General features: G+C 40.0%; 1 protein-coding gene across 1 annotated transcript; it reads left to right on the top strand.

Moving 5' to 3' along the window:
* The first annotated feature begins 9,683 nt into the window (after positions 1-9,683).
* Positions 9,684-21,178, top strand: LOC139722561 (cathepsin L-like peptidase). Its single transcript, XM_071633851.1, has 7 exons — positions 9,684-9,728; positions 13,849-14,119; positions 15,276-15,431; positions 16,405-16,629; positions 18,266-18,431; positions 19,043-19,151; positions 19,958-21,178. Exons 2-7 carry the CDS (start codon positions 13,871-13,873, stop codon positions 20,055-20,057), a joined length of 1,005 nt encoding a protein of 334 aa, XP_071489952.1. The 5' UTR covers positions 9,684-9,728; positions 13,849-13,870; the 3' UTR covers positions 20,058-21,178.
* The last annotated feature ends 958 nt before the right edge of the window (positions 21,179-22,136 follow it).

The following is a 22,136-nucleotide window of genomic DNA, read 5'->3' as shown; positions in this document are numbered from 1 at the left end:
ACGGTATAGATCCGGGGTAAAATCCACGATATACGTCCACGGCGAAACGTGCAGAGTCCAAATGTTGTGACGACCACGTCCAGTTGATGCGTTAAATGATGATTCACTTAATAACGTTCAGCTAAGAATCCAGCCCACCACAGCTTTGCCGTAGCAATGTCCGTTGACATTAAAATATGGAGTCCAATGAAGGCACATTAATTCTCTGCAGGCAAAATGTCTCCCAGGCCAAGTATCTCCACAAACATAACAGGTCAGCAGGTAACACAGGACTGACTATAACAAGTCGCTTCAGAGCCAGGAGTGACGTAACTCTCAGAGCAGAGGTGTTGGGTACTCTGCCTACTGCAGAATTTCTCTGGCTTATATACTATCCATTCACCCCCTTCTAGCACATTCTATAACTCTCTCCAACCTACTAGCCAGTCCAAGTTCCAGGAAACCTGGATGACTCACTGCCTAACTATGTACAAAACATCATTACCAAGAATAACTACCAATCACATTGGGCTACAGGGACAGTGCCTCACTCAGCCAAATATGTAAGCACTTCCCAGAAAATTCTGGAAAGGGTGAAATCATTCTAGATTGAGTGAGTTATAATGTATTTCCTCTTACATGCATGTACTGTGTAGTTACATTGTATACCACCTAGAAAATTCTCCACTGATCTGGTCAGCCTGTATGTACTATATCTATACCACATAGAATGTTCTCCATTAATCTGGTCCACCTGTGTACATACACATTAAAACAATCATGCATGCAGTACATCATACCTGTACATAACTACTAGTGTGTACATTTGTGACACCATCCCCCATGGGAAAAAGAAAGCCTTGCCGTAGCAAGGGTTTCTTTTACCTTCACAATTTCTCATTGTTATTTACAACGAATGTGAGGTAAAATCCAAGTCAAGCAACAATAATCATATGCTATCACATGCCTTTTGAATAGCTGCATTAATTCCATGTTCTCTTTTCATGGATACCATTTACATTGATATTGCTTGGATTCTTGAAGCTTATACAATCATGTAAAACTGTTTTGCATACATTAATGAATATGCTAAACACATACACTGTAAATGAAATGTGGTGAAAACTTTTCACCCTTTAATTCTACTGGGCTATCCACTACCTATGTCACACCAACTGACTTTCTGTCATAGCATTCTTTCAGCATATTGACATGACACATCCTCTGATCTTTGCATCTGTCTGGTGTGCTGATCACATAGTTCACATCATTGAGTTTCTTTTTGACATAGTACGGGCCACTGAACTTGGCTTTCAGTGGTTCACCTTGTATGGGCAGCAGTACAAGAACTTTGTCACCTGGGTTGAAAGTTCGGGCTTTGGCATTTTTGTCTGCCTTTCTCTTCATAGAGTCTTGTGACACTTTCAAGTGTTCCCTAGCTACCTCACAAGCCTTTGAAAGCCTTTCACGAAACTTTGACACATAGTCAAGTAGGTGGACCTCATCATCCTCAGTCATGAATTTCTCTTTGATGAGCTTCAGTGGGCCCCTAACTTCATGACCGTACACCAACTCAAATGGGCTGAAATCCGTCGACTCATTTGGGGAGTCTCTCGTTGCAAACAGCAGGAAAGGGATGCCCTTATCCCAATCCTCGGGATACTCCTCACAAAATGCCCTAATCATTGTCTTTAGGGTCTGGTGGTAGCGCTCCAACGCACCTTGGGACTGGGGATGATAAGCTGACGACTTCAGCTGCTTCACACCCAAACGATACATCACCTCTTGAAATATGCCTGACATGAAATTTGACCCTTGGTCAGACTGCACTTCCTTGGGCAACCCATACCTAGTGAAAAACTGCACTAGAGCATCTACCACAGTCTTAGCAGTGATATTTCGCAATGGGATAGCCTCTGGAAACCGTGTAGACATATCCATGATTGTCAAGAGGTACTTATGACCCGACCTAGTCCTAGGCAAAGGTCCAACACAGTCAACTAGAACCCGACTGAATGGTTCTTCAAACGCAGGTATCGGAATCAATGGCGCCGGCTTCACTGAATGCTGTGGTTTACCAGCCACCTGACATGTGTGACAAGTCTTGCAAAACTCAGCCACATCCACATTCAGCCCTGGCCAATAAAAATGCCTCATGATCCGATCCTTTGTCTTTCTGACGCCTAAATGGCCGCCAACAGGTAACTCGTGAGCAATCCTCAAGATCTCACTGCGGTAACAGGGAGGGACAACAACTTGACGGACCACCGTCCAATCCTCATCAGCTGGCCTATGGGGAGGTCTCCACTTCCTCATCAATATGCCATCTTTGACATAATAGCACTCAGGGACCTTTTCAGCCTCAGCCTCAGAACACGCCGTCTGAGACAAGCCTTTCAACTCAGAGTCTGCCTGCTGTGCTTCAACCAAGGAAGACTTGCTAAACAGCCCATCGCTGTTAGCCTCGGAGCCTAATACAGCAACCCCATCATTCAAATCCTTGAAAAAGGTTTCTGCCAACCAAACACCGGAATTCTCCTCCACATCAACAGAATCCGCATCATCTGGAACAGCTCTACGAGCCTGAGACCTAGTCACAACACAATCTGGGAAAATCCCAGGAAATTCCTCCTGCAACTGCTCAGTTTCAGCAACCACCACTGGTTTATCCGAAACAACTGGAGACGCAACCACCTTGTCCCCAGCCAAGTCATTCCCCAACAGGAAGTCAATCCCTGCCATGGGCAACTCAGGAACAACTCCAACAGTAACAGGACCAGAAACTAGGTCACACTTCAAATCCACTCTATACAGTGGCACTGACATATAACTGCCATCAACAGTCTGAATCAAGACTTTTGCATTCACTGCACTATCTGGTGGAAAAGTCATACCACCATCCACCATCAACGACTGAGAGGCCCCCGTATCCCGCAGGATGACTACTGGCTTACCTGCCTCACCAGAAGTACATGGGGTCACCTCACCATCAAACAAAAAGCTACGATAGCTCTCATCCACCTGCTTCAGCCTATCTTTGAATTTGGGAGATTGACTTTCAATGGCCTGTGTTTCACTGAATGGGACACTGTTTTCGGGTAGGACACTTTTTGACATGACAAATCCCAAGTCCTTCTTTGTTTTGTTTTGCAACTTCCAACACTGTGACTTTACATGCCCTGTCTTGTTACAGTGAAAACATTTGATGACATTTGCACTTGTACTGGACCCTTTGTCAGATTGAGGCTTTGGTGCCGATGAAGTTTCAGAACTCGTGCCTTTTTCAGAACCAGCATTCTTTGGATTGCTCGACTGATTTTTGTCTCTCTTATTTCCAGAGAAATTCCTGAAAGGTGGTCTGTTGTCATTTCTGTGGGTCAGCTCATACTCATCAGCCATCAAGGCTGCTTTATGCAAACTTGTCACTTTGTGATCATCCAAATGCGACCTCACACTGAAAGCAACACTCTTTTTGAATTCTTCCAAGAGAACAACCTCACGTAGGTTATCAAAGTCCTGATCCACTTTCAGGGACCTGTACCACCTATCAAACATCATTTCTTTTTCACGAACAAACTCAACATGTGTCTGGCCTGGTTTACGGTACGAATTTCTGAACTTATGTCTGTACGCCTCTGGCACCAACTCATAAGCATTCAACACTGCTTTCTTGACAGTAGCATAGTCACGTGATTGCTCTTCAGAGAGAGATGAGTACACATCGGCTGCTTTGCCAACAAACACACTTTGAAGGAGCAAGGGCCAAAATTCCTGTGGCCAGTTCAAACTGTTAGCCACCTTCTCAAATGACACAAAATATGCATCAACTCTGTTTTCTTCAAACTTTGGCACCAATCGAATGTTCTTGGCCAAATCAAATTCAGAGGGAGCCCTTTCACGATTTCCAACAGTCTGTGCATGAGTCAATTCCATCTCACGCAATTTCAGTTGTTGCTCCATTTTCTTCTCTTCAATTTCAAGTTTCCTCATTTCAATTTCTCTTTCTCTTTCTCTTTCCTTCATTTCCATTTCTTTCTCCTTCAGTTGCAATTTAGCAAGCTCAAGCCGTGTTTGATCTGAAATTTGAGCTCGATCTGGAGTGTCAATTTCTTCTTTGAGCTCCATGTGACCAGCTACCAAGTCAAGAATCTCTGCCTTTCTGACACCTTGTGGAACATCTACACTTAAATGCTGTGCAATAGCAGTCAAATCACATTTGCGTAACCTTTGCAAATCTTTGAGGGACAAATCTGTCCTCTGAACAAATGCCTGAACATCCATTGTACTGATTGACATTGTCACAATGTATTACACACAATACATGTATACAATTGAACAATCAACTCAACTGGTATTTTGTCTGTACCAATATTCTGGATTCCGGAACGTTCCAAATTCTAACTTTTGGCTTTAAATTCACTTCTCGGACACAAGCCCCCAATTTTGTTACGACCAAAATCACTCCGAGCATGATCGCACAAAAGAAACAATCAACTGATGTTCAGGCGGTTTATTAACAGTGATATTGTGGGTACAGACTGGTAATCGGTTTCACATCAGTACAATAATGATCAATAGAAACAAATATAGTCAGTAATGGAATCACTTACGTACGTATTACACGCAATATCCCTGGAAATGTCCAAATACGATGCTTGATGCACAAACGAATGATCCGCGATGCACCGATGAATGATTCCTCTGACGTAACTCCAGAGGTACAGGTTACGATAGTCCACGGTATAGATCCGGGGTAAAATCCACGATATACGTCCACGGCGAAACGTGCAGAGTCCAAATGTTGTGACGACCACGTCCAGTTGATGCGTTAAATGATGATTCACTTAATAACGTTCAGCTAAGAATCCAGCCCACCACAGCTTTGCCGTAGCAATGTCCGTTGACATTAAAATATGGAGTCCAATGAAGGCACATTAATTCTCTGCAGGCAAAATGTCTCCCAGGCCAAGTATCTCCACAAACATAACAGGTCAGCAGGTAACACAGGACTGACTATAACAAGTCGCTTCAGAGCCAGGAGTGACGTAACTCTCAGAGCAGAGGTGTTGGGTACTCTGCCTACTGCAGAATTTCTCTGGCTTATATACTATCCATTCACCCCCTTCTAGCACATTCTATAACTCTCTCCAACCTACTAGCCAGTCCAAGTTCCAGGAAACCTGGATGACTCACTGCCTAACTATGTACAAAACATCATTACCAAGAATAACTACCAATCACATTGGGCTACAGGGACAGTGCCTCACTCAGCCAAATATGTAAGCACTTCCCAGAAAATTCTGGAAAGGGTGAAATCATTCTAGATTGAGTGAGTTATAATGTATTTCCTCTTACATGCATGTACTGTGTAGTTACATTGTATACCACCTAGAAAATTCTCCACTGATCTGGTCAGCCTGTATGTACTATATCTATACCACATAGAATGTTCTCCATTAATCTGGTCCACCTGTGTACATACACATTAAAACAATCATGCATGCAGTACATCATACCTGTACATAACTACTAGTGTGTACATTTGTGACAGTCATCACACATTGTCCACATGTACTATATAATAGACCTATTGGGAGAATCATGCATTATGGCGGAGGCATTATCCCAGTCGCCATAGCGACATTTCTAGCTTTTTGTCTAATTCGAATGAAACTTTTCAACCTGTTTGTTTTGGCTTATCGTATTCCATGTTCATAACGACAGCTCAGACTTTGTGGCAGTTTACACTTAGAATAATTATGATGGGCTTTAACAGCAATCTATTCACGAGTGAAACAAAGTACATTGTACTCAAATTCAAATAGAACAGTCTTCACCTGGTCTTGCCATCCGATTCCGTGACTTCTATTCAAAATGACGGTTGTCTTTTTAACAGAGAAGTATCTTTATAATAGCACGCTTTCGCTTTCGATCAACGATGTAGGCTTATCTCATTCTCGTAATGATATCCTCTTCCACAAACTCAGCGGCATGCAAGCTTTCTTTCTTTCTTTCTTTTTTCGTATCACCCAATTACTCCTTACTTTCGGCAAAAGTATAGATCGGTTTTTATTTCTTGTTGTTGAATAGAACGTCCGTTATTTATCATGGATATTTTTGTACAAAAGGTCTGTTCGCTTTAATTGACTTAACCGATGTTTTTTTGAAGTAGGCTCCACTAAAAATGGCCTAAACATCCATTAGATAACACAATATTTATTCAGGGGAACTGCTGCGTTACTCGGTAGCTGGTTAAAACTTCAATTTCTATGATAAAAAAAGGAATTGAACCCGGATGTCAACTTCCTATGATAGCTTGGAAGATGTGTGCTTTCGTTTTGCTGCATGTTTCCTTGCAATATCTTTTGTTAATCATATTTATTAGTAGGGCCTAGTTAAAAGGACACATGCATTTTGTGTTCAGTCAATGTAGGAGTTCCGTAGAAGTGCATACGAATGCATTGTGCTAATCTATTATATTAGTAGTTCCTTGCATACAGTATGTCCCAAAAAATTACAAGCAAATTTTCGTACTGATAACTTCCAATATGATTTAACTGTCTGAATGCTATTTCAGGGTCTAAAAATATAGCATCTTACCTATATTTTGCAGAAAACCCCATTTGATTTGGTTAAGTGGTCACAGAGAAATGTGGATCGCTGTAAAGCATGCATGGGTCTGATTCTTTCAAGTTTAGCACTTGGATGCTTTTGGAACTGCATAATGTGTGAGCACAATGGACAGAACTTGGAGGAAAGGGATTCCTGACATGCTCTACAAAAATCCTCATTTCTCTTCGACCACTTAAGCAAATTGGATGGGGTTTTCTGTAAGAGGTGAATAATAAGTTATAGATTCATACCCTGAAATTGTGTTTGGATTGATTCACTATTTTTAAAGTTTTTGTTGCGGAGGGTCCTGTTGTATTCTTTTCTTTTTTTTTGGGGGGGGGGGCATTACTTTACAGTGATTGACAGATGATGTCACTGGTAGAATCTTGGTCAGGAAGGTTTTTGTTGGCTTATATTCCAAGAAAAATGGGTTCCATTTTGCTCCTTTACGTGTGACACAATGATATTTAGCACTGCAATATTGTGTCACGCGTAAAGGTGCAAAGTGGAACCTATTCTTCTTACAATGTTAACCATCCATCCAAATAATGTGAAAACAAAATTTAGCAGTAGAAAGCTGCTATTATAAGATATGGCACATATTTGGTACATAATATACATAATTGTATATGTATGATTCATACCACACACGTCCGCATTAGTCGTTTCACTTCTACAATGGTGTGAAGTATCTGCAGTCAAGCACACTACAATATTTTCATGCCCAGAGAAACAAAAAAAAATCATTAATACCGTAAGTCATTTTGTGGGAGCTCCTGACTTCAAATCTTCGAGTCGGGGGTGGGGGTGGGGGCTAACTATATGTGGTGAAGAAAGGCCTGTATGTAATGGTCTTATCTTTACAGTGCTCAACGCGGATGAAATATAACTCAATTATTATCAAGTTCAAAGTCGATCAGAAAACTTTAGTAACTCTATCATTCTAACTGTCATATTATGCAGGAAGTGGTTTGAGGAGATGCCTCCAAAACGAATTACCATATACGCTAGAAACTACAATTTTTTTTTTTGTTGAAATGCAAATCATTTTTCATTACAAAGGTATAAAGTATATAGATATCTCCCAATACACTTGATATTGTTAGGGGTTGTCGAGATCACAATCAGCCGAAATGCAATTCCTATATATAAGCATTAACTGCAATCATTAAAACTGTTGATAAACTTTTTTTTCATCTTACGGTATTAACCTTTTATTCTACTCATGTAAAGGAAAATTGTTTCCTATCTCCTTCTATTGTGTAAATTTTGTGCAAAACTAAAGTTACTAAGGCCCATCATTAAAGTGAGATTAACTCAGGAAGTCCTTACATCATGGAAGCGCAACATAGCAATTCATTGTCTCGTGCATTCAGAACTGCATCGTCACTGCACTCATTCACGCGTCAAGGGCACAATGTGGAATAGAACCGCAGTGGCGGATCCAGAGGGGGGCTCACCGCTCTCTCTTTAATTTTTTTGTTAGAACAAAGGAAATAAAAAGAAAAAAATGAGGGGGTGTGTATCCCCCCTTTTAATTTTGTAAAGGCGCCTCCCCTTTACGAAATTCCTGGATCCGCCTCTGGAACCGAAATGTATACGGGAACCAGAACAAGATTCCAATTTGATAAACACTAAGTCATTTCCGCTGCAGTTCCCTCCAAACCACTCTCTATGTTTAGAAATTAATATCAAGGTGGTCTTACATAAGACAATGATTATCAATGATTCATGACTTACTGGAGAGGATGATTTGTTGTTGTTGTTGTTGTTGTTGTTGTTGTTGTTGTTGTTGTTGTTGTTGTTGTTGTTGTTGTTAATGACCACTTTCTAGTAGCTCTCGATCCACTGGGATTAAACACATTACAGTACCATAATGTAGAATCTGTAGAAAGGTTACATAATGGTGCCGTATACGTCTTAGCAACACCAACTATGCTTCAGGTAATCCCCCCTCCGAATCAAAACACCGTACTTTTAACTTCTTTAATGTTTGAGAAAAATGATTTGACAAGAATGTTTCTACACGTAGTGATTACCATCAGCGTGCAAATGAGAATTAGCTTTTGAGTCATGCATGAATGAACACAATCAGTAAAGACGTAATGGTCACTTTTCAAAAGTCAATTCGTCAAATTCTGTTTCTTGTGCATGTTTAATTTTAAGTGCTGTTGTTATTTAATCATTCTATCTTTTGACCTCCTCATACCTATGTTAGCTGACTCTTTTGTTTATTTGTTTATTTATCTATCTATTTTTCATTCATTTATTTTCTTTTTTTTTAATTTTTAGGTTGAGCATATTTTCAAGGGAAATGAGTAGGAGGCCTATGCTGTATAACCCTCGACTTGAAGTGCAAAATCTAATCAGTCTGTTTGAAAGAATTCACATAACATAGCTACCAACACATAAGACCACAATCGCATTTTGTGTAACGAACACTGAGGTATAAAATAGTCGATGTGCCGTTTATAGCTGAGTGACAACACTTAACCGGATGAAGCAAGAAACGTTAAAATGTACCGCTAATGTGACATAGGTGGTCGGGCATAGACGGATAATAAATCATCATCTATCCCAACGTAGAAGAAAAAAGACCAAAATATCCAAGTAATGTTTGTGTTGTCTGAAAAAAAACCAAACTTATATCCATTCGAATTCAGGATGTCTGTTTTACAAATCAAACGAGTACTTCTAATAGGCCTTCAACACACTATGACATTGGAATATGATACTGGTAGTTGGACACTTGACGTTCCATACAGAGTGAATTAGGTGGGCTTTCCTCTATTATGAACAGCCCGCTCTGCTTGACGTGAGGTTTGCCTGATCTCGAGTATACTATGCCGTATCAATAGAACTGTGTAAATATGAACAGAAATTATATTATTCAGTCTGAGTCTGCTCTGATCGTTGAACCTTCCATTGAACCTTCCATTGTCAGGTGATTCTATATAGACCCCTCGTGACTCTTTTAGGCGGAGTCATGTGACGAGAATGACGAGGATGGACTCCGGGTTTCTCATTTCCTCGTAATAATGCGTGTAGCACATGCATAAATATTCCAGTTGAGCAGTGGAAGTGTCATTCTGGGTTGCGCGCTCTCTTTCAACCATTCGCGTTCTGCCAAGAGAAAGGTAAGCTCGTTTCCTCAACTCTAGGTTCTAGCGTGATGGGCGTGGGATGCATTGACCTTTACTTAAATTGGTGTGGCATGGTGATGGCCAGTTGTTTGTATTGTTGATGTTGTTGTTGTTTTATTTTATACCGACTGTGAGAATTACAATGTATAGTCGGTGTGACGACACCCTAAAACACCCATTGCCTTCCTGTTCTTTAATTCCTTTCATTCTTATCTAATCACTGTAATCAGGGCAATTCACTGTAAAAACATCGGTGTTAGATTTAACTCCATGGGTATTAAATTTAACACCGATCAAGTGTTAATAGAGGACCACACCCACAGGTGTAGAAAATGCACTGTGATGGTGTTGAAAAGTGTTCACCTGACACTTCGTGGTGTTGACACTGTACCTGGTGATATTTTGACACTGTAGGCCTACTGGTGTTAATTCAAAAATGACACCACATGGTGTTGATTTGATATTTGTTGGTGTTAATATCAATGGTTTAACACCCGTCCAGCTTCAATAAGAGACCACACCAGCTGGTGTTACTGTGGTGTAAATTTATTTTCAAATTTTTTCAAAAATCTAATATTTTAATGTAAAATTCTTGATCGTCTTGTTTAAATTAAAAATCAACAAGAAGTGCAGTTACTAAGAAACTCTTGAAAAAAAAAAGTTTTATATTTGGAAATGACACCCGGAGGTGTTAATTTAACACCATAAATGAGCACCGAAAATTTAACACCAGCTCGGTGTTCACTATTTAACACCGGACTTTTTGCAGTGTTGTATTGTGGTGTATTGTATTGTATTGTATTGTATTCATTTTCCGCATATAATAAACATAAAAAATACACAAATGACAATCGTACATGTTAAGTGGGATACGTCTGGATTGCCCTGCAATTAATGATCGCTCAACGGACCATACAAAGAGTGTATATAACCAGAGGCTAAATACGCTGATAATCATGTCCGAGCTACTCGTATCGTGATTTGAGGGTTACGGTTATGGCATGCAGCATCCATCCATAAGAGCCGGGGTATGTACACCTATAGACGTCAGAATTACAAACTGTATTGTATTACTATAATTCTGTATAGAGTGATTGCGCAGCACATGGTCTTGTTGTAACTGCAACAATTCCTTTATTCCACTGCTGCATGCTTCGACAGCCATGATCACAGAGTAAAGAAGAGACAATGTCGGTCAAAGTATACTTTCTCTCACTTCTGCGTGTAGCAGGAAGCTTAACTATCTCATATAACTCGGAGTTTATTTTGCTAGATAATATTTACCGTACTTCCTCAATCAAAATGCGTTTATCTTCCTCATTGTCATATTTGCCGTAGTCTTTAGAGCAGCTCTGTAATTCCAGCCGTCCAGTTTGAACTGATTCCGTTTTGTGTGTTCAAGATTTTTCCGTTTTATAGAAAGCATGACTTCATATAAAATGCATCGATTAAAAAAAAAGAAATCAAGATTTCACATCGTTGGCACCAAGTTGATTGGGCCTTGTGAAACAATATTCAAATTTGCTCCAGGAGGATAACATGATGTTTGTGTATTTAGTTTGCGTTTTCCCAAATTTTGGGAAAATAGTTCGCGTCCTGGCCAGAGACTAATACAAGCGTAGCAAAAAGTAGAGTTAGTTACAACACGTTGCTGTATATCGTTTCTGAAAATTAATCTTCGTGTATTTTGTGGTCTCACTTCTCTATATCTATTTTTTTTAAGATGAACGCTAATGCCTTAGCGACCAATAGGATGAAGAGTCTAAAACTTCTCTTTTCTTTTCATCAGAATGTAATTTCAAGGCAATCAATCATTTATATCTTCCTGGGAGATTCCAACAAATCCCAGGGTTGGTCTAATTGTACGTCCGTTGACTGAAAAGCTAATTTGAGTAAAATTCTTGTGTTATTGTGATTATGGGCATGATGGTTAATAAGTGCTCAGTTGTCTCTGGCGACGGGTGATTATAAGTTACTCTACTTTCCTTGGATTTTTGTAATCCTGGTTTGGCTGGACAATGTCGGATCCACTTTGTCCCGGACTTTCCCTTTAAACATTATGAGAATCCATGATGATCCTTCGTAACCTGAAGACCACAAAGAAGGGCTCACTGCCACTGCCACTAGTTTCGACTTACACCGTAAAAACAGGAAGCTATTGACTTTAATAACGATAGAGTGAATAAAACAGGATCGGCAGAAGCTTCATTAATAAATGCGACAGAGAATACGAAAGCATCGGCTTCTTACAATTCTACATGGCTTCGCAAGTCAGTGAAACGATACGTCACAACCTGACAAACCCACTTGCAAATTACACGCCAGAGCTGGAGTCTTCAATGTTGGCCAACAAATCGAACGTGGTGTTGTTGTTGTGGTGGTGGTGGTGGTGGAGGTGGTGGTGATTGTTTGTTTGTTTGTTTTTTGTTGTTGTTTTCTTTTTAAGTGACTTGAACAGAATGGCTCAAGTGTGAGCTACATACATCGATCGCTCGCCGTCCAACTGGCGTCAATCGTGCGTCCGTCGTTGCGGGCATGCCTCATATATCCCAAATTAGTTAATGCTCATACCTTCTTTGACATTTTCATCTTATTCATAATAATAAGAATATAAAACTTGGTAGGAATCATTAGTGAGGGAGGGATGTATTTTGGTCAAATTGTAATTGGGGGAAGGTGCGCCCGGGACGGGGCCGAATTTACCCAAATTATAAGGGGGTTCACAAAAAGGACTGCAGTAATTCCTGGATCAAAGTGTTAAACAAGAGACCAGCGGGTCTCCAGTTTGACACCGAATTTCGTGTTTTGACAGTAAAAATCCAAGAAAGTTAAAATGTATTTATCATATTGGTTTTACGATTGTAATAACTATAACAGAAAATATCATACAAACAGGAGGTATTTTAGTTGCTTATAACTGTTGACATATAGGTTTCGACCAATATACTGTGTTGTGTCAACAGGGCAAATTTCAACGGGCTATAACGATTTTATCTTATATTATGTCCGATATAACCGAATGCATCATTTTTTGTTTGTTTGAAATTCTCTTTTTGACCAAGCCAGCTTGATCAGAGAGAGGCCTTTTACCTCTATAACTAACACTAAACAATCCAAACGACATTACAACATTCGCTGTTGCAGACTTTATCTGGCAGTGAGCTGGTAAATCGGATCGTTGCCGACGCATGTTGCTACAGAATAGCTGCTGTTCAATCGCATTGTCTAGTTCACTACTTGTCAGCGCATGATACAAAGTGCCGTCGAAAATTGTTAACTGTGCCATGCAAATTTCACGCCCTGTAGTGATCCTGGTCTCCTCGAAAATGAAAGCGAAACGCACATTCTAGCCTGCACAACACTCATACATTGAATGCAGTATGATACCACTCACTTTCCCTCTCTCTCCCCCTTGATCTGTAATTAAACTGTTGTTCCTTGATGTATTCTGTTGTTCAGGTGTTCTAATTTCATGTTGAAGCGTACATTAGAGCTCACCATTAACTTCGTGCAATGTACTCCTGCACATTTCAAATTCAAAATGCTTCAGTTACGACACAATGACATACATATTTACTACTTTGTTTGAAAAGGCAAATTGCACAGAGGAAAGCCCTACTTTTCTTTCTAGAGGTCTATTTGTTACCCGGTCTGATTCATTTCCGTGCTGCTTCCTCCGGAATACCACATAGCTGATTGTGACTGACCATTGTTGGTTTGACCGCCACTAACTTAGAGATGTACACCACCTAAATAAATGATCTATCCACGCAAGCAAGGAGACACGTGTAAGGATGACAAAGTGATATAAATAGGCCTAATGAGGGCATCATTGATGGGGTACCAATCTACAATAACTGTGGCATATTTAGTTTTCATTTCACCTTTGTTATGTTTGTACAGTTGTCCTGGTTTATTTATTTCTTCCAGATGATGGAATTTGCTGGAGAGCCTGTATGGGCAGCGGGTAAATAAACGCTCAAATGAAACCATGGGAAATATAATAATATAATGAAAATGAAGGTGCATATCACATTTTGGTTCTGCAATGGGGTGATGACACTTTGTGAAAAGCTGCTTCCTTATGTCCTCCGGAACTACCTTCAAACTACAGGTATCGCTTCCATCAACCAATCATGAGATTGCTTCTACTCGCACTGGTCTGCGTCTCCAGCGCCCTGGGGGCCTTCGTACCCTCTAGAATCCTGGACGAGGATTGGGCGGTGTGGAAGAATCTTCATGGCAAGGCGTACGGGAGTGTCGCCGAGGAGGCTGAGAGGAGGATGGTGTGGGAGGAGAACCTCAGCATCATCAAGAAGCACAATCTTGAGCATGACATGGGCCTGACAACCTTCCGACTTGGCATGAACAAGTTTGGCGATCTGGTAAGAATGCCACTCTATGGCACTCTCGTCTCGTCACATCTTCCATTCAGAATTGCCGCGATCACATACATGCACTGGCAAAATATCGCGAAGTTAAAGATTGAGACCTTTCAGATGTCTTGCCAGTGTTACCGCAGCTAAAATGTGAATGCAATGATAAACTTGTGATTTGGTCTGTAGATGGTTCTATCAAAAGCAAAATGAACAAAAAGTGTGAATACAGAAGTGGCGTCGTAGGGTTTGTTTTTTGGGGTTTTTTTTTTTTGTTGTTGTTGTTCAATTTTGCAGATATTTCCAGATGATATGTTTCTACAGGTATTGACGCTGTATAAATCTGGTCTTATATAGGGTATTTCAACTGCTAGAGATCCACAAATATTTTGAACAAGACACCCCATAAAATGTATTGATATTGTAAGCGTTACTGTAGCAGATTGTTAGCAAATGTCATCCTCTGTGTAATATTGCAACTGCTGATCTATACAAATTTAACAGACATCTCAGAAAAAAAAAAACAAGAACGAAACCAGCGGGACCTCGAACCTCTATACCGCTTTCCCGGGCAGCGGCGCTACTGCCAGACTAACCCGGGTTGACGGTATAGTGGCACGATGAACTTGGAACAGTCGTAATACCCAAGCTCTGAAATCCGATCGCTTGTTATGTTCAATATTCCAAGGCGGACAAGGCGCGTTAAATGAAAGAAAGAGATGATTAATGCATAAAGGGAAAATGTGCTGTAACAGATTGATATCAAATGTCATCCTCTGCTTTAATATTTTCAAGATCACAACTCATCTACAATTTCAACAATGATTAATGTCAGAAAACGAAACAAGCATTAATGTCGGAAAAAGAGAAACGAGCGGGATTCGAACCTGTCATTACTGCTTCCGGGCAGTGATAATGTAATATTCGATCATGCTGTCTTGTTTTGTTTTCTTTCATTGAGAGGCCGTAAAAAGATATTTAACATTCTCTAGTACAGAAAAATACTTTCCGCTGAGGGTCAAGTAACAGTACTTCGCACTTATGTTGGATATTGAACTATTCAGCAAATGAATTGCTCTGTGAAGGAAGGATGTTATATTTCGCTTCAAGGAAATCTGTAAGAAGACGCTTAATCTCTTCTTCTCCATCCTTTCTTATGATAAAGACAAACGCGGAATTTGTAGCCTCTTGGACTGGTCTGAAGCAGGGAACACCCAAATCCAACATGCGTGCCTCTACGTTCTTGCCTCCCAACTTCTCAGCATTGCCCAAGAAAGTCGACTGGAGAACAAAGGGCTACGTCACACCCGTCAAAAACCAGGCAAGAAAATAATCCAGGTTCACAGTTGAGAAGAGCAATAGAGCACTCTTGTTCTTTGATCCATTTCAACATCTTTTTTTTTTTCAGTTTAATAGGTTGGCATGGTTGGCAAACTTGTAGTTCATATCTGCCTTCACAACAACGACAAAAAAAAAATGAGATTACGCTTTATATAGAATATTAGAAAAAGAGAGGCGTGCTACAATCTTGAATAGTAGTTACCTATACTTGTTATAGAATCTTGTCAATAAGGCATATTATGTTCAGAGACACATAAATTTCTGAAATTAAACAGTGCCATGGAAACATAAAGGACATGCGCTTGTTAGTGATCAGTACGGTCTGTGGGGTCGACGAGTTACAAAGGTGAAGAAGTTTCTGTCAAGGAAAGGTGTGTTTAATGAATAACCTCAGGGGTAGCTTTAATCAGGCGATCTCAACATCAACCTAAATAACACTGAAAATTGATATAGGTTGCTTAATAGTGACTATACATTGAAATGTTTCGTTTCGTAATTACCCATTTTATATCTGTATGTTCACAGGAAATGCAGTCTTTATGTCCGTTCCATGATAAAAGGGACATGATCGGAAATGGTTCATGACATGTGTTATTGTGTTATGCCAAAGACCTTTTAGTGACACATTTGAAACAGTAATACAGAAAGCGATCAATGGCAAATGTCTGAAATCAAAATGTCACAGTTATACGCAAAGGTGCTCCACGGGGAAGGTATGGGACTAAAGGCCAGTTTCACTAAGATTTGGGGAAATTCTACCCTGAAGACTTCACAATGAACTCTGTTCAAATCATCTGTTCTATTAAATGCCTTCGCGTACTTGAAATGAGTGCACATAATCATTGGTGGCTACCTTTGCTAATAACGAGCAAAGAACTTTGATTGTGTTTGTGCAAGATTGGTCTGCGGCCGTAGATGGCTAAATGCAGTAACCTCGGCACTGTTCTTTGCAGGAACAATGTGGATCCTGCTGGGCTTTCAGCGCTGTCGGCTCCCTTGAGGGACAGCATTTCAAGCAGACTGGTAAGCTGGTCAGTCTCAGCGAGCAGAACCTAGTGGACTGCTCTGGACCCGAGGGCAACGATGGCTGCGAGGGCGGCTGGCCTGTCTGGGCTTACGAGTACATCAAGAGCAACAATGGCATTGACACGGAGAGCGGCTACCCATACGTGGGTGTGGTGAGTTCATGGCGTCTTCACATGCCAGAGGATTTGCGATGTTTCCACACACTTAGCTTTCCCCCATTGCGATAGATAACAACGTCTTACAAAGAAAGGGATGAAGAGGGGATACGAGTGGTAAAAATATAGGCATCGTCCCGCAGGGAACCGAAAAAAAAAAAACCCTCCCCAGGCGTAATTCACGCATGCACTTAGCATATAGCACACCTCTGAAGTATACTGACGCCTTCTACTCGATCATGCCGTATTATATTTCACGAGTGGAACTCTGACATTATATTTGTTTGTCGTTCTTAACTTTGACACCAAAGCTGTAAGGTCGTCCGCCAGCGGTATTCCACTTATCATCCATACTAATATAAAAATATGTCAACAATATAGCAATATAATAGCTAATTTTATCACAAAACTCATGGGGAAAAAAAGAAAAAAACCTCGGGTGAGTGAACCATGGTGAAATGACGTAAAATCAAGCTCAAACCAAAAAAAAAAAAAAAAAAAAAAAAACGGTTATCACATTGCAGTTCGATAGAGAGAATCACGATAGAGGTAATAAGGCTCCCTATGATACTCCGGACTCTTGAATGGGAGGTTCCGGGTTCAATATATTATCTTCTTGGTCCAATTAGTCCTTGGATAAGGATTATGTCACTCTTGCATCCATGTGGTAATTTCGGGCTAACACGATGGCGGTCCCTGTAGAAACAAACAAACAAAACACACACACACACACACACACACACACACACACACACACACACACACATTTCTAACCTTTTAAAGACCGAAACATCATTGCAAGCGCTGTAATTAATGAAAATCGAACTACCAGCGCTAGTTTAAGACTGAAGATCTATTATCATTATCATTGGTAAAAGCGGTACGATTTGGCGTGATAGGTACATCTTTCTCACTTTTATTATTGTCAAGTTCATCTGAGGTCAATATGAATCAATCACTATAACATTTAGTAATTTTAGGGGATGATCTTGCTTATCTACCTCAAAGACAGCTGAACAAAACGAAGAGTAAATACACTGCGCCACTTTTAAATGTTCAACGTAATGTCTCTAGCAACACCAAGCTTTATACCAGCCTAGTCGCTCACTCCTTTTCTTTATACCCTTCCTATCTCGAAAACGCGTGGCTATATGTGTCTGTGGGCTTTGCCCCTTGGTGTATGCATCGAAATAATTTAGGTTTTCTCTCTCTCCCTCTCTCTCTCTTTCTTTCTCTCTCTTCCTCTTCTCCCTATTTTCTGTACCCTTTTTTCACACTTTTGCTTTCTTTTTTTCTATTTCCGACTTTCCAAGTTTCCCGCACTCGTTGTAGTTGTAAGTTTTTCACCCCCCCCCCCTTTTCTTCCCCCTTCCCCCCTTTCCCTCAGAGGTACCCACATGTTACAAGCATAATCTTTTGAGTGGGTACCTCCACTTTTTTTTCACAGAGTGTATAAATAGAGTGTATGCTTTTGTTTTGTGCTAAACATGCAGACATGAACATGTTGTTAGCCCTGTCTGGCTATGTATATTATCAACGACTCGCATGTCAAAAATGTATCATATTGTTTCTAGTACATTCTGTTGGGAAAAAAGTGAAAATAAAGTTTGAATTTGAATTTATTAATTTAAAGGACGAAAGCTGCCATTTCATGACGTCCGACGTCGGGGCCACAATCACCGGCTTCACTGAAGTAGAGGCGAAGGACGAACACGCTCTGGAAGAGGCCATTGCCAACGTTGGTCCTATCTCTGTGTGTATTGACGCTGCTCACTCATCATTCCAACTGTACACATCAGGTGCGTCTCTTTGTAAATAAAGGAGTATTATCATACTTCCAGTACCATGTTATCAATATCTACTCTTTAGTGAAGAAATGCTGATACGATACTGGTGAATGCCTCAGATACTGTAGTCATGCACAGTTTTTACCACCTAACCCAGTTCTTATAATAATTCGGGAACCAGTCGCATATCTACCGATACCCTTATTGCCATTGTGTAGTTAAGAAGCAGTGGTAGATATGAGCAAGCCATATATCCATGTAGGAAGACGCCTCTCCCGCTGGCAGACGCAGAGAACTTCAAGTTAACATTTACAGATAACAGAGTAACAGAATAGAAGATACTATGATATTAAAGTTTTGGAATTATTATTTTGATGTCTCATCAATTTAGAAAAAATGCTGAACAGTTAATGCACAGCAAATATCCTACAACGTGATTCTTATATACTTTACAAAATTATACCGCGCCATGGAACAACGCACAAAGTGCAAGCAGACATAAAGAAAAAAGAAGAAGGGATGAATCCCACTTAGAGCTGAGTAGTTAACTGTGGTGCAAACATCAAGTCGCCTGAAGATAAGTGTGTGATAGAACTGAAATTCCCGTGATTCCCTTTCTGCAGGTGTATACAGCGAGCCTGACTGTTCGTCAGAAGCCCTAGATCACTGTGTTACCGCCGTTGGCTACGACGAGACTGCTGACGGACAAAAGTATTACATCGTGAAGAACAGGTTTGTTACATTGCGTCGACACTGGTGTTGCTAGACATAATTCTGACGAAGCTGGCTGAGTATCATTTTCTAAGTGTCAAATGAGTTGTGTCTGTAGGTTTCTTTCGACGAAACTGATCAAATTTCATATAACATATAGTTCATGTTGCTTGAAGTCGTCGTTTGTAATGAATCTGCATTATATATCATCACTACAATGTTAATTAAAACAGAATGATTAACGGTCAAGTATTATTGTTGGTTATCAGTGAATATTTGAACAATAAGGGAATGATTTCTATAGGCTTGGAATTGTTGGTGTTAATACATCTATAAGTTATATGAATGGGTGAGGCCGAAAACTCATACACGATCATCTGATTGATCTCCCCTTTATGAGTGCACAGGCGCAACTGAGGATAATCCCGGTGTTTAAAAAGTTACTTTCACCAATTAGTTTTAAAAGTTGGTTAATTTGTTTTCTGTGGGTACTTCTCCACACAGCACAAATTAAGACCTTTGATCATGAGTTTTACAGACAAAGCAGAGAAGTATGGATATTCTGAGAAAGAGATAAATCAAATTGTTGGAAGTTTATATCAATCAAATTTTGTCATTTCAATACCATCTTTTATATTCCAATGTCTTTCTCTCTCTTTTCACTTTCGTACGCCTCTTTCTCTTTTTTTTCACATCTGGATATCTTTTTTTTTTTCTCTCTCTCGTTTTCTCTCTGTCTTTGTCTGTCTGTCTTTCCGTCTGTCTCTCTGTCTTTGTCTGTCTGTCTGTCTGTCTGTCTGTCTGTCTATCTGTCTACTTTCGTGCAGCTGGGGAACTGAGTGGGGCCAAGAGGGATACATCTGGATGTCGAGGGAGAACGACAACAACTGTGGCATCGCTACCAACGCCAGCTATCCTCTGGTCTAAGCTATCACCATGGTGACGCGGATAATCTATATCTGATGAGAACGAAATAAATGGAAGACCCACAAGGTGTAAAACTCATAGTGTACAGACTCCCTAATGATGCATTTAATGCTGCAACCCTTGAAGGGTAGATTAAACATCAGGTCACACACATGCTGGGATCAAACAGTTTACCGCCAGTAAAAGCTGAAATAAGATTTCAACTCGACCGTTCTTTGGGTAAAACCGTCATGTTATACGTGTTCGCTATTTTTCAGTCTACTGATTTGCTGGTTAACTTGAATTGTAAGAAAACAAAAACAAAGAAACAGAATGTGCACATTTTTGATAGAAAGAAAACAAGAGTATGGAATATTATGTCCCTATGCAGTGTTAGAATAGATGTACAATGTATCAGTATTGTTAATAGCAGAAAAGTGAATATAAGTTAGTATCTATGTTAAGAGATACCTTCATATCAATATTGATACCTCACCCAACGGCATTATTTTTATCTGCATTCTAAGTATCCTTTACCAATTCAAGAGTGATTTCTGTCCAATGGATAAAGTGGAAAATAGACTGAAATATTGAAAGCCTCTGCAGGTTTGTCTATTTTTTTAAATCTCAATCAAGCTTGAATTGATGTGAGTTTTGATTCATGGTGGTAATGTTCATTAAAGATACAAAATTAAACTACTGCATCTGAACTTACTGTTTAAAATTCCGAGGACGGTTTTATGTCCGATCGTGGACTCTTCATCAGATCGTCTGGTTTGGTGGCAGGAAAACGTTGTTACCGGTCTGTGCAGACTCCGTGTCGATGCCGTTTGGATGCAGTGATTTAATTGTGTACCTTTGATAGTAACATTAAAAGAAAGAAAATCATCCGTCCGTTTTGTAAAGCGGTAAATCATGATGATTAGAATATAGTCCCTCGCTCTTTAACAACGGCAAACAACCAAAGACGTATCAGGGACATGTCATAAGTGTGTCTGTTTGTTTGTTTGTTTGTTTGTTTGTTTAAGAGTATGACATGTAATCGTCCTCTGTGTTTCTTTGTGGTTGAATGTTCCGTGATGTGTGTGTGTGTTTTTTTATAATATTTGAAAAGCACTAATAAAATTATTACGAATTGATGCAATTTGTTTAAGAGTATGTCATGTAATCGTCTTCTATTTTTCTTTGTGGTTGAATGTTCCGTGATGTAGTGTGTTTTTATAATAATTTTTGCCGAAGCACAGTGCGTTGATCAAAATGCATGTATATACATATATATATATATATATATATATATATATATATATATATATGTGTGTGTGTGTGTGTGTGTGTGTGTGTGTGTGTGTGTTTGTGAGTGTGTTTGTGTGCCTGGTATTTATAGGTTAAGATGATCATACAAGGCACATTTAATTTCTTACTTTTCCATAAACTGCATAATGCATACGTTAATCGTACACGGAATCGCATTTGCTAAAAACACTCGCATTGCAAAAATAAAGCTTATTTAATAAATAATAATAAGTACCATTTATAAAGCGCTTATTACAATGTTTCTTAGCCCTGAGCGTCTCGAAGAAAAAATCAGAAAAGAGAAATTCAGTCATGGAGTAGATACTAATTGTAGTACGATGAAACACAATACAAAATACATAGAACGAACGTATAAATCAATACAGATTACATGTCATGTGAGAACAGATGAGTTTTCAGGAATGTTTTGAAGGAGTCTACTGTAGGAGCTTCACAGACGTGGATGGGTAAGTTGTTCCATAGTGTAGGTGCAATAACACTGTTGCACCGTTGCCATAACGGGTACGGGTGCGCGGTGCCGATGTGAGTTGAAGGTGTGCAGCGGAGTGAGAACGAAGGCGTCTGGTTGTTGAGGAAGTAGATATAGTCCGGAGGGAAACCAAATGATGAAGATAGGATGGTGCTAAGTTGTTGACAATCTTGTAGGTGAGGAGTAGAACTTTGAAGATGATGCGGTCGTGAATTTGTAGCCAGTGCAGTGATCTGATGACAGGTGTGATATGTTCATGCTTCTTCGTGCGTGTGATGAGACGTGCAGCACTTCTGGATCCGTTGTAGCGGAGCAAG

This window comes from Diadema antillarum, unplaced genomic scaffold, assembly GCF_040938485.1.
Source record: "Diadema antillarum isolate AM-2024a unplaced genomic scaffold, OU_Dant_1.0 scf00000167, whole genome shotgun sequence".
Taxonomy (NCBI): domain Eukaryota; kingdom Metazoa; phylum Echinodermata; class Echinoidea; order Diadematoida; family Diadematidae; genus Diadema; species Diadema antillarum.
The sequence above is the reverse complement of the archived record's forward strand: the minus strand, read 5'-3'. Positions and strand labels throughout refer to the sequence as shown.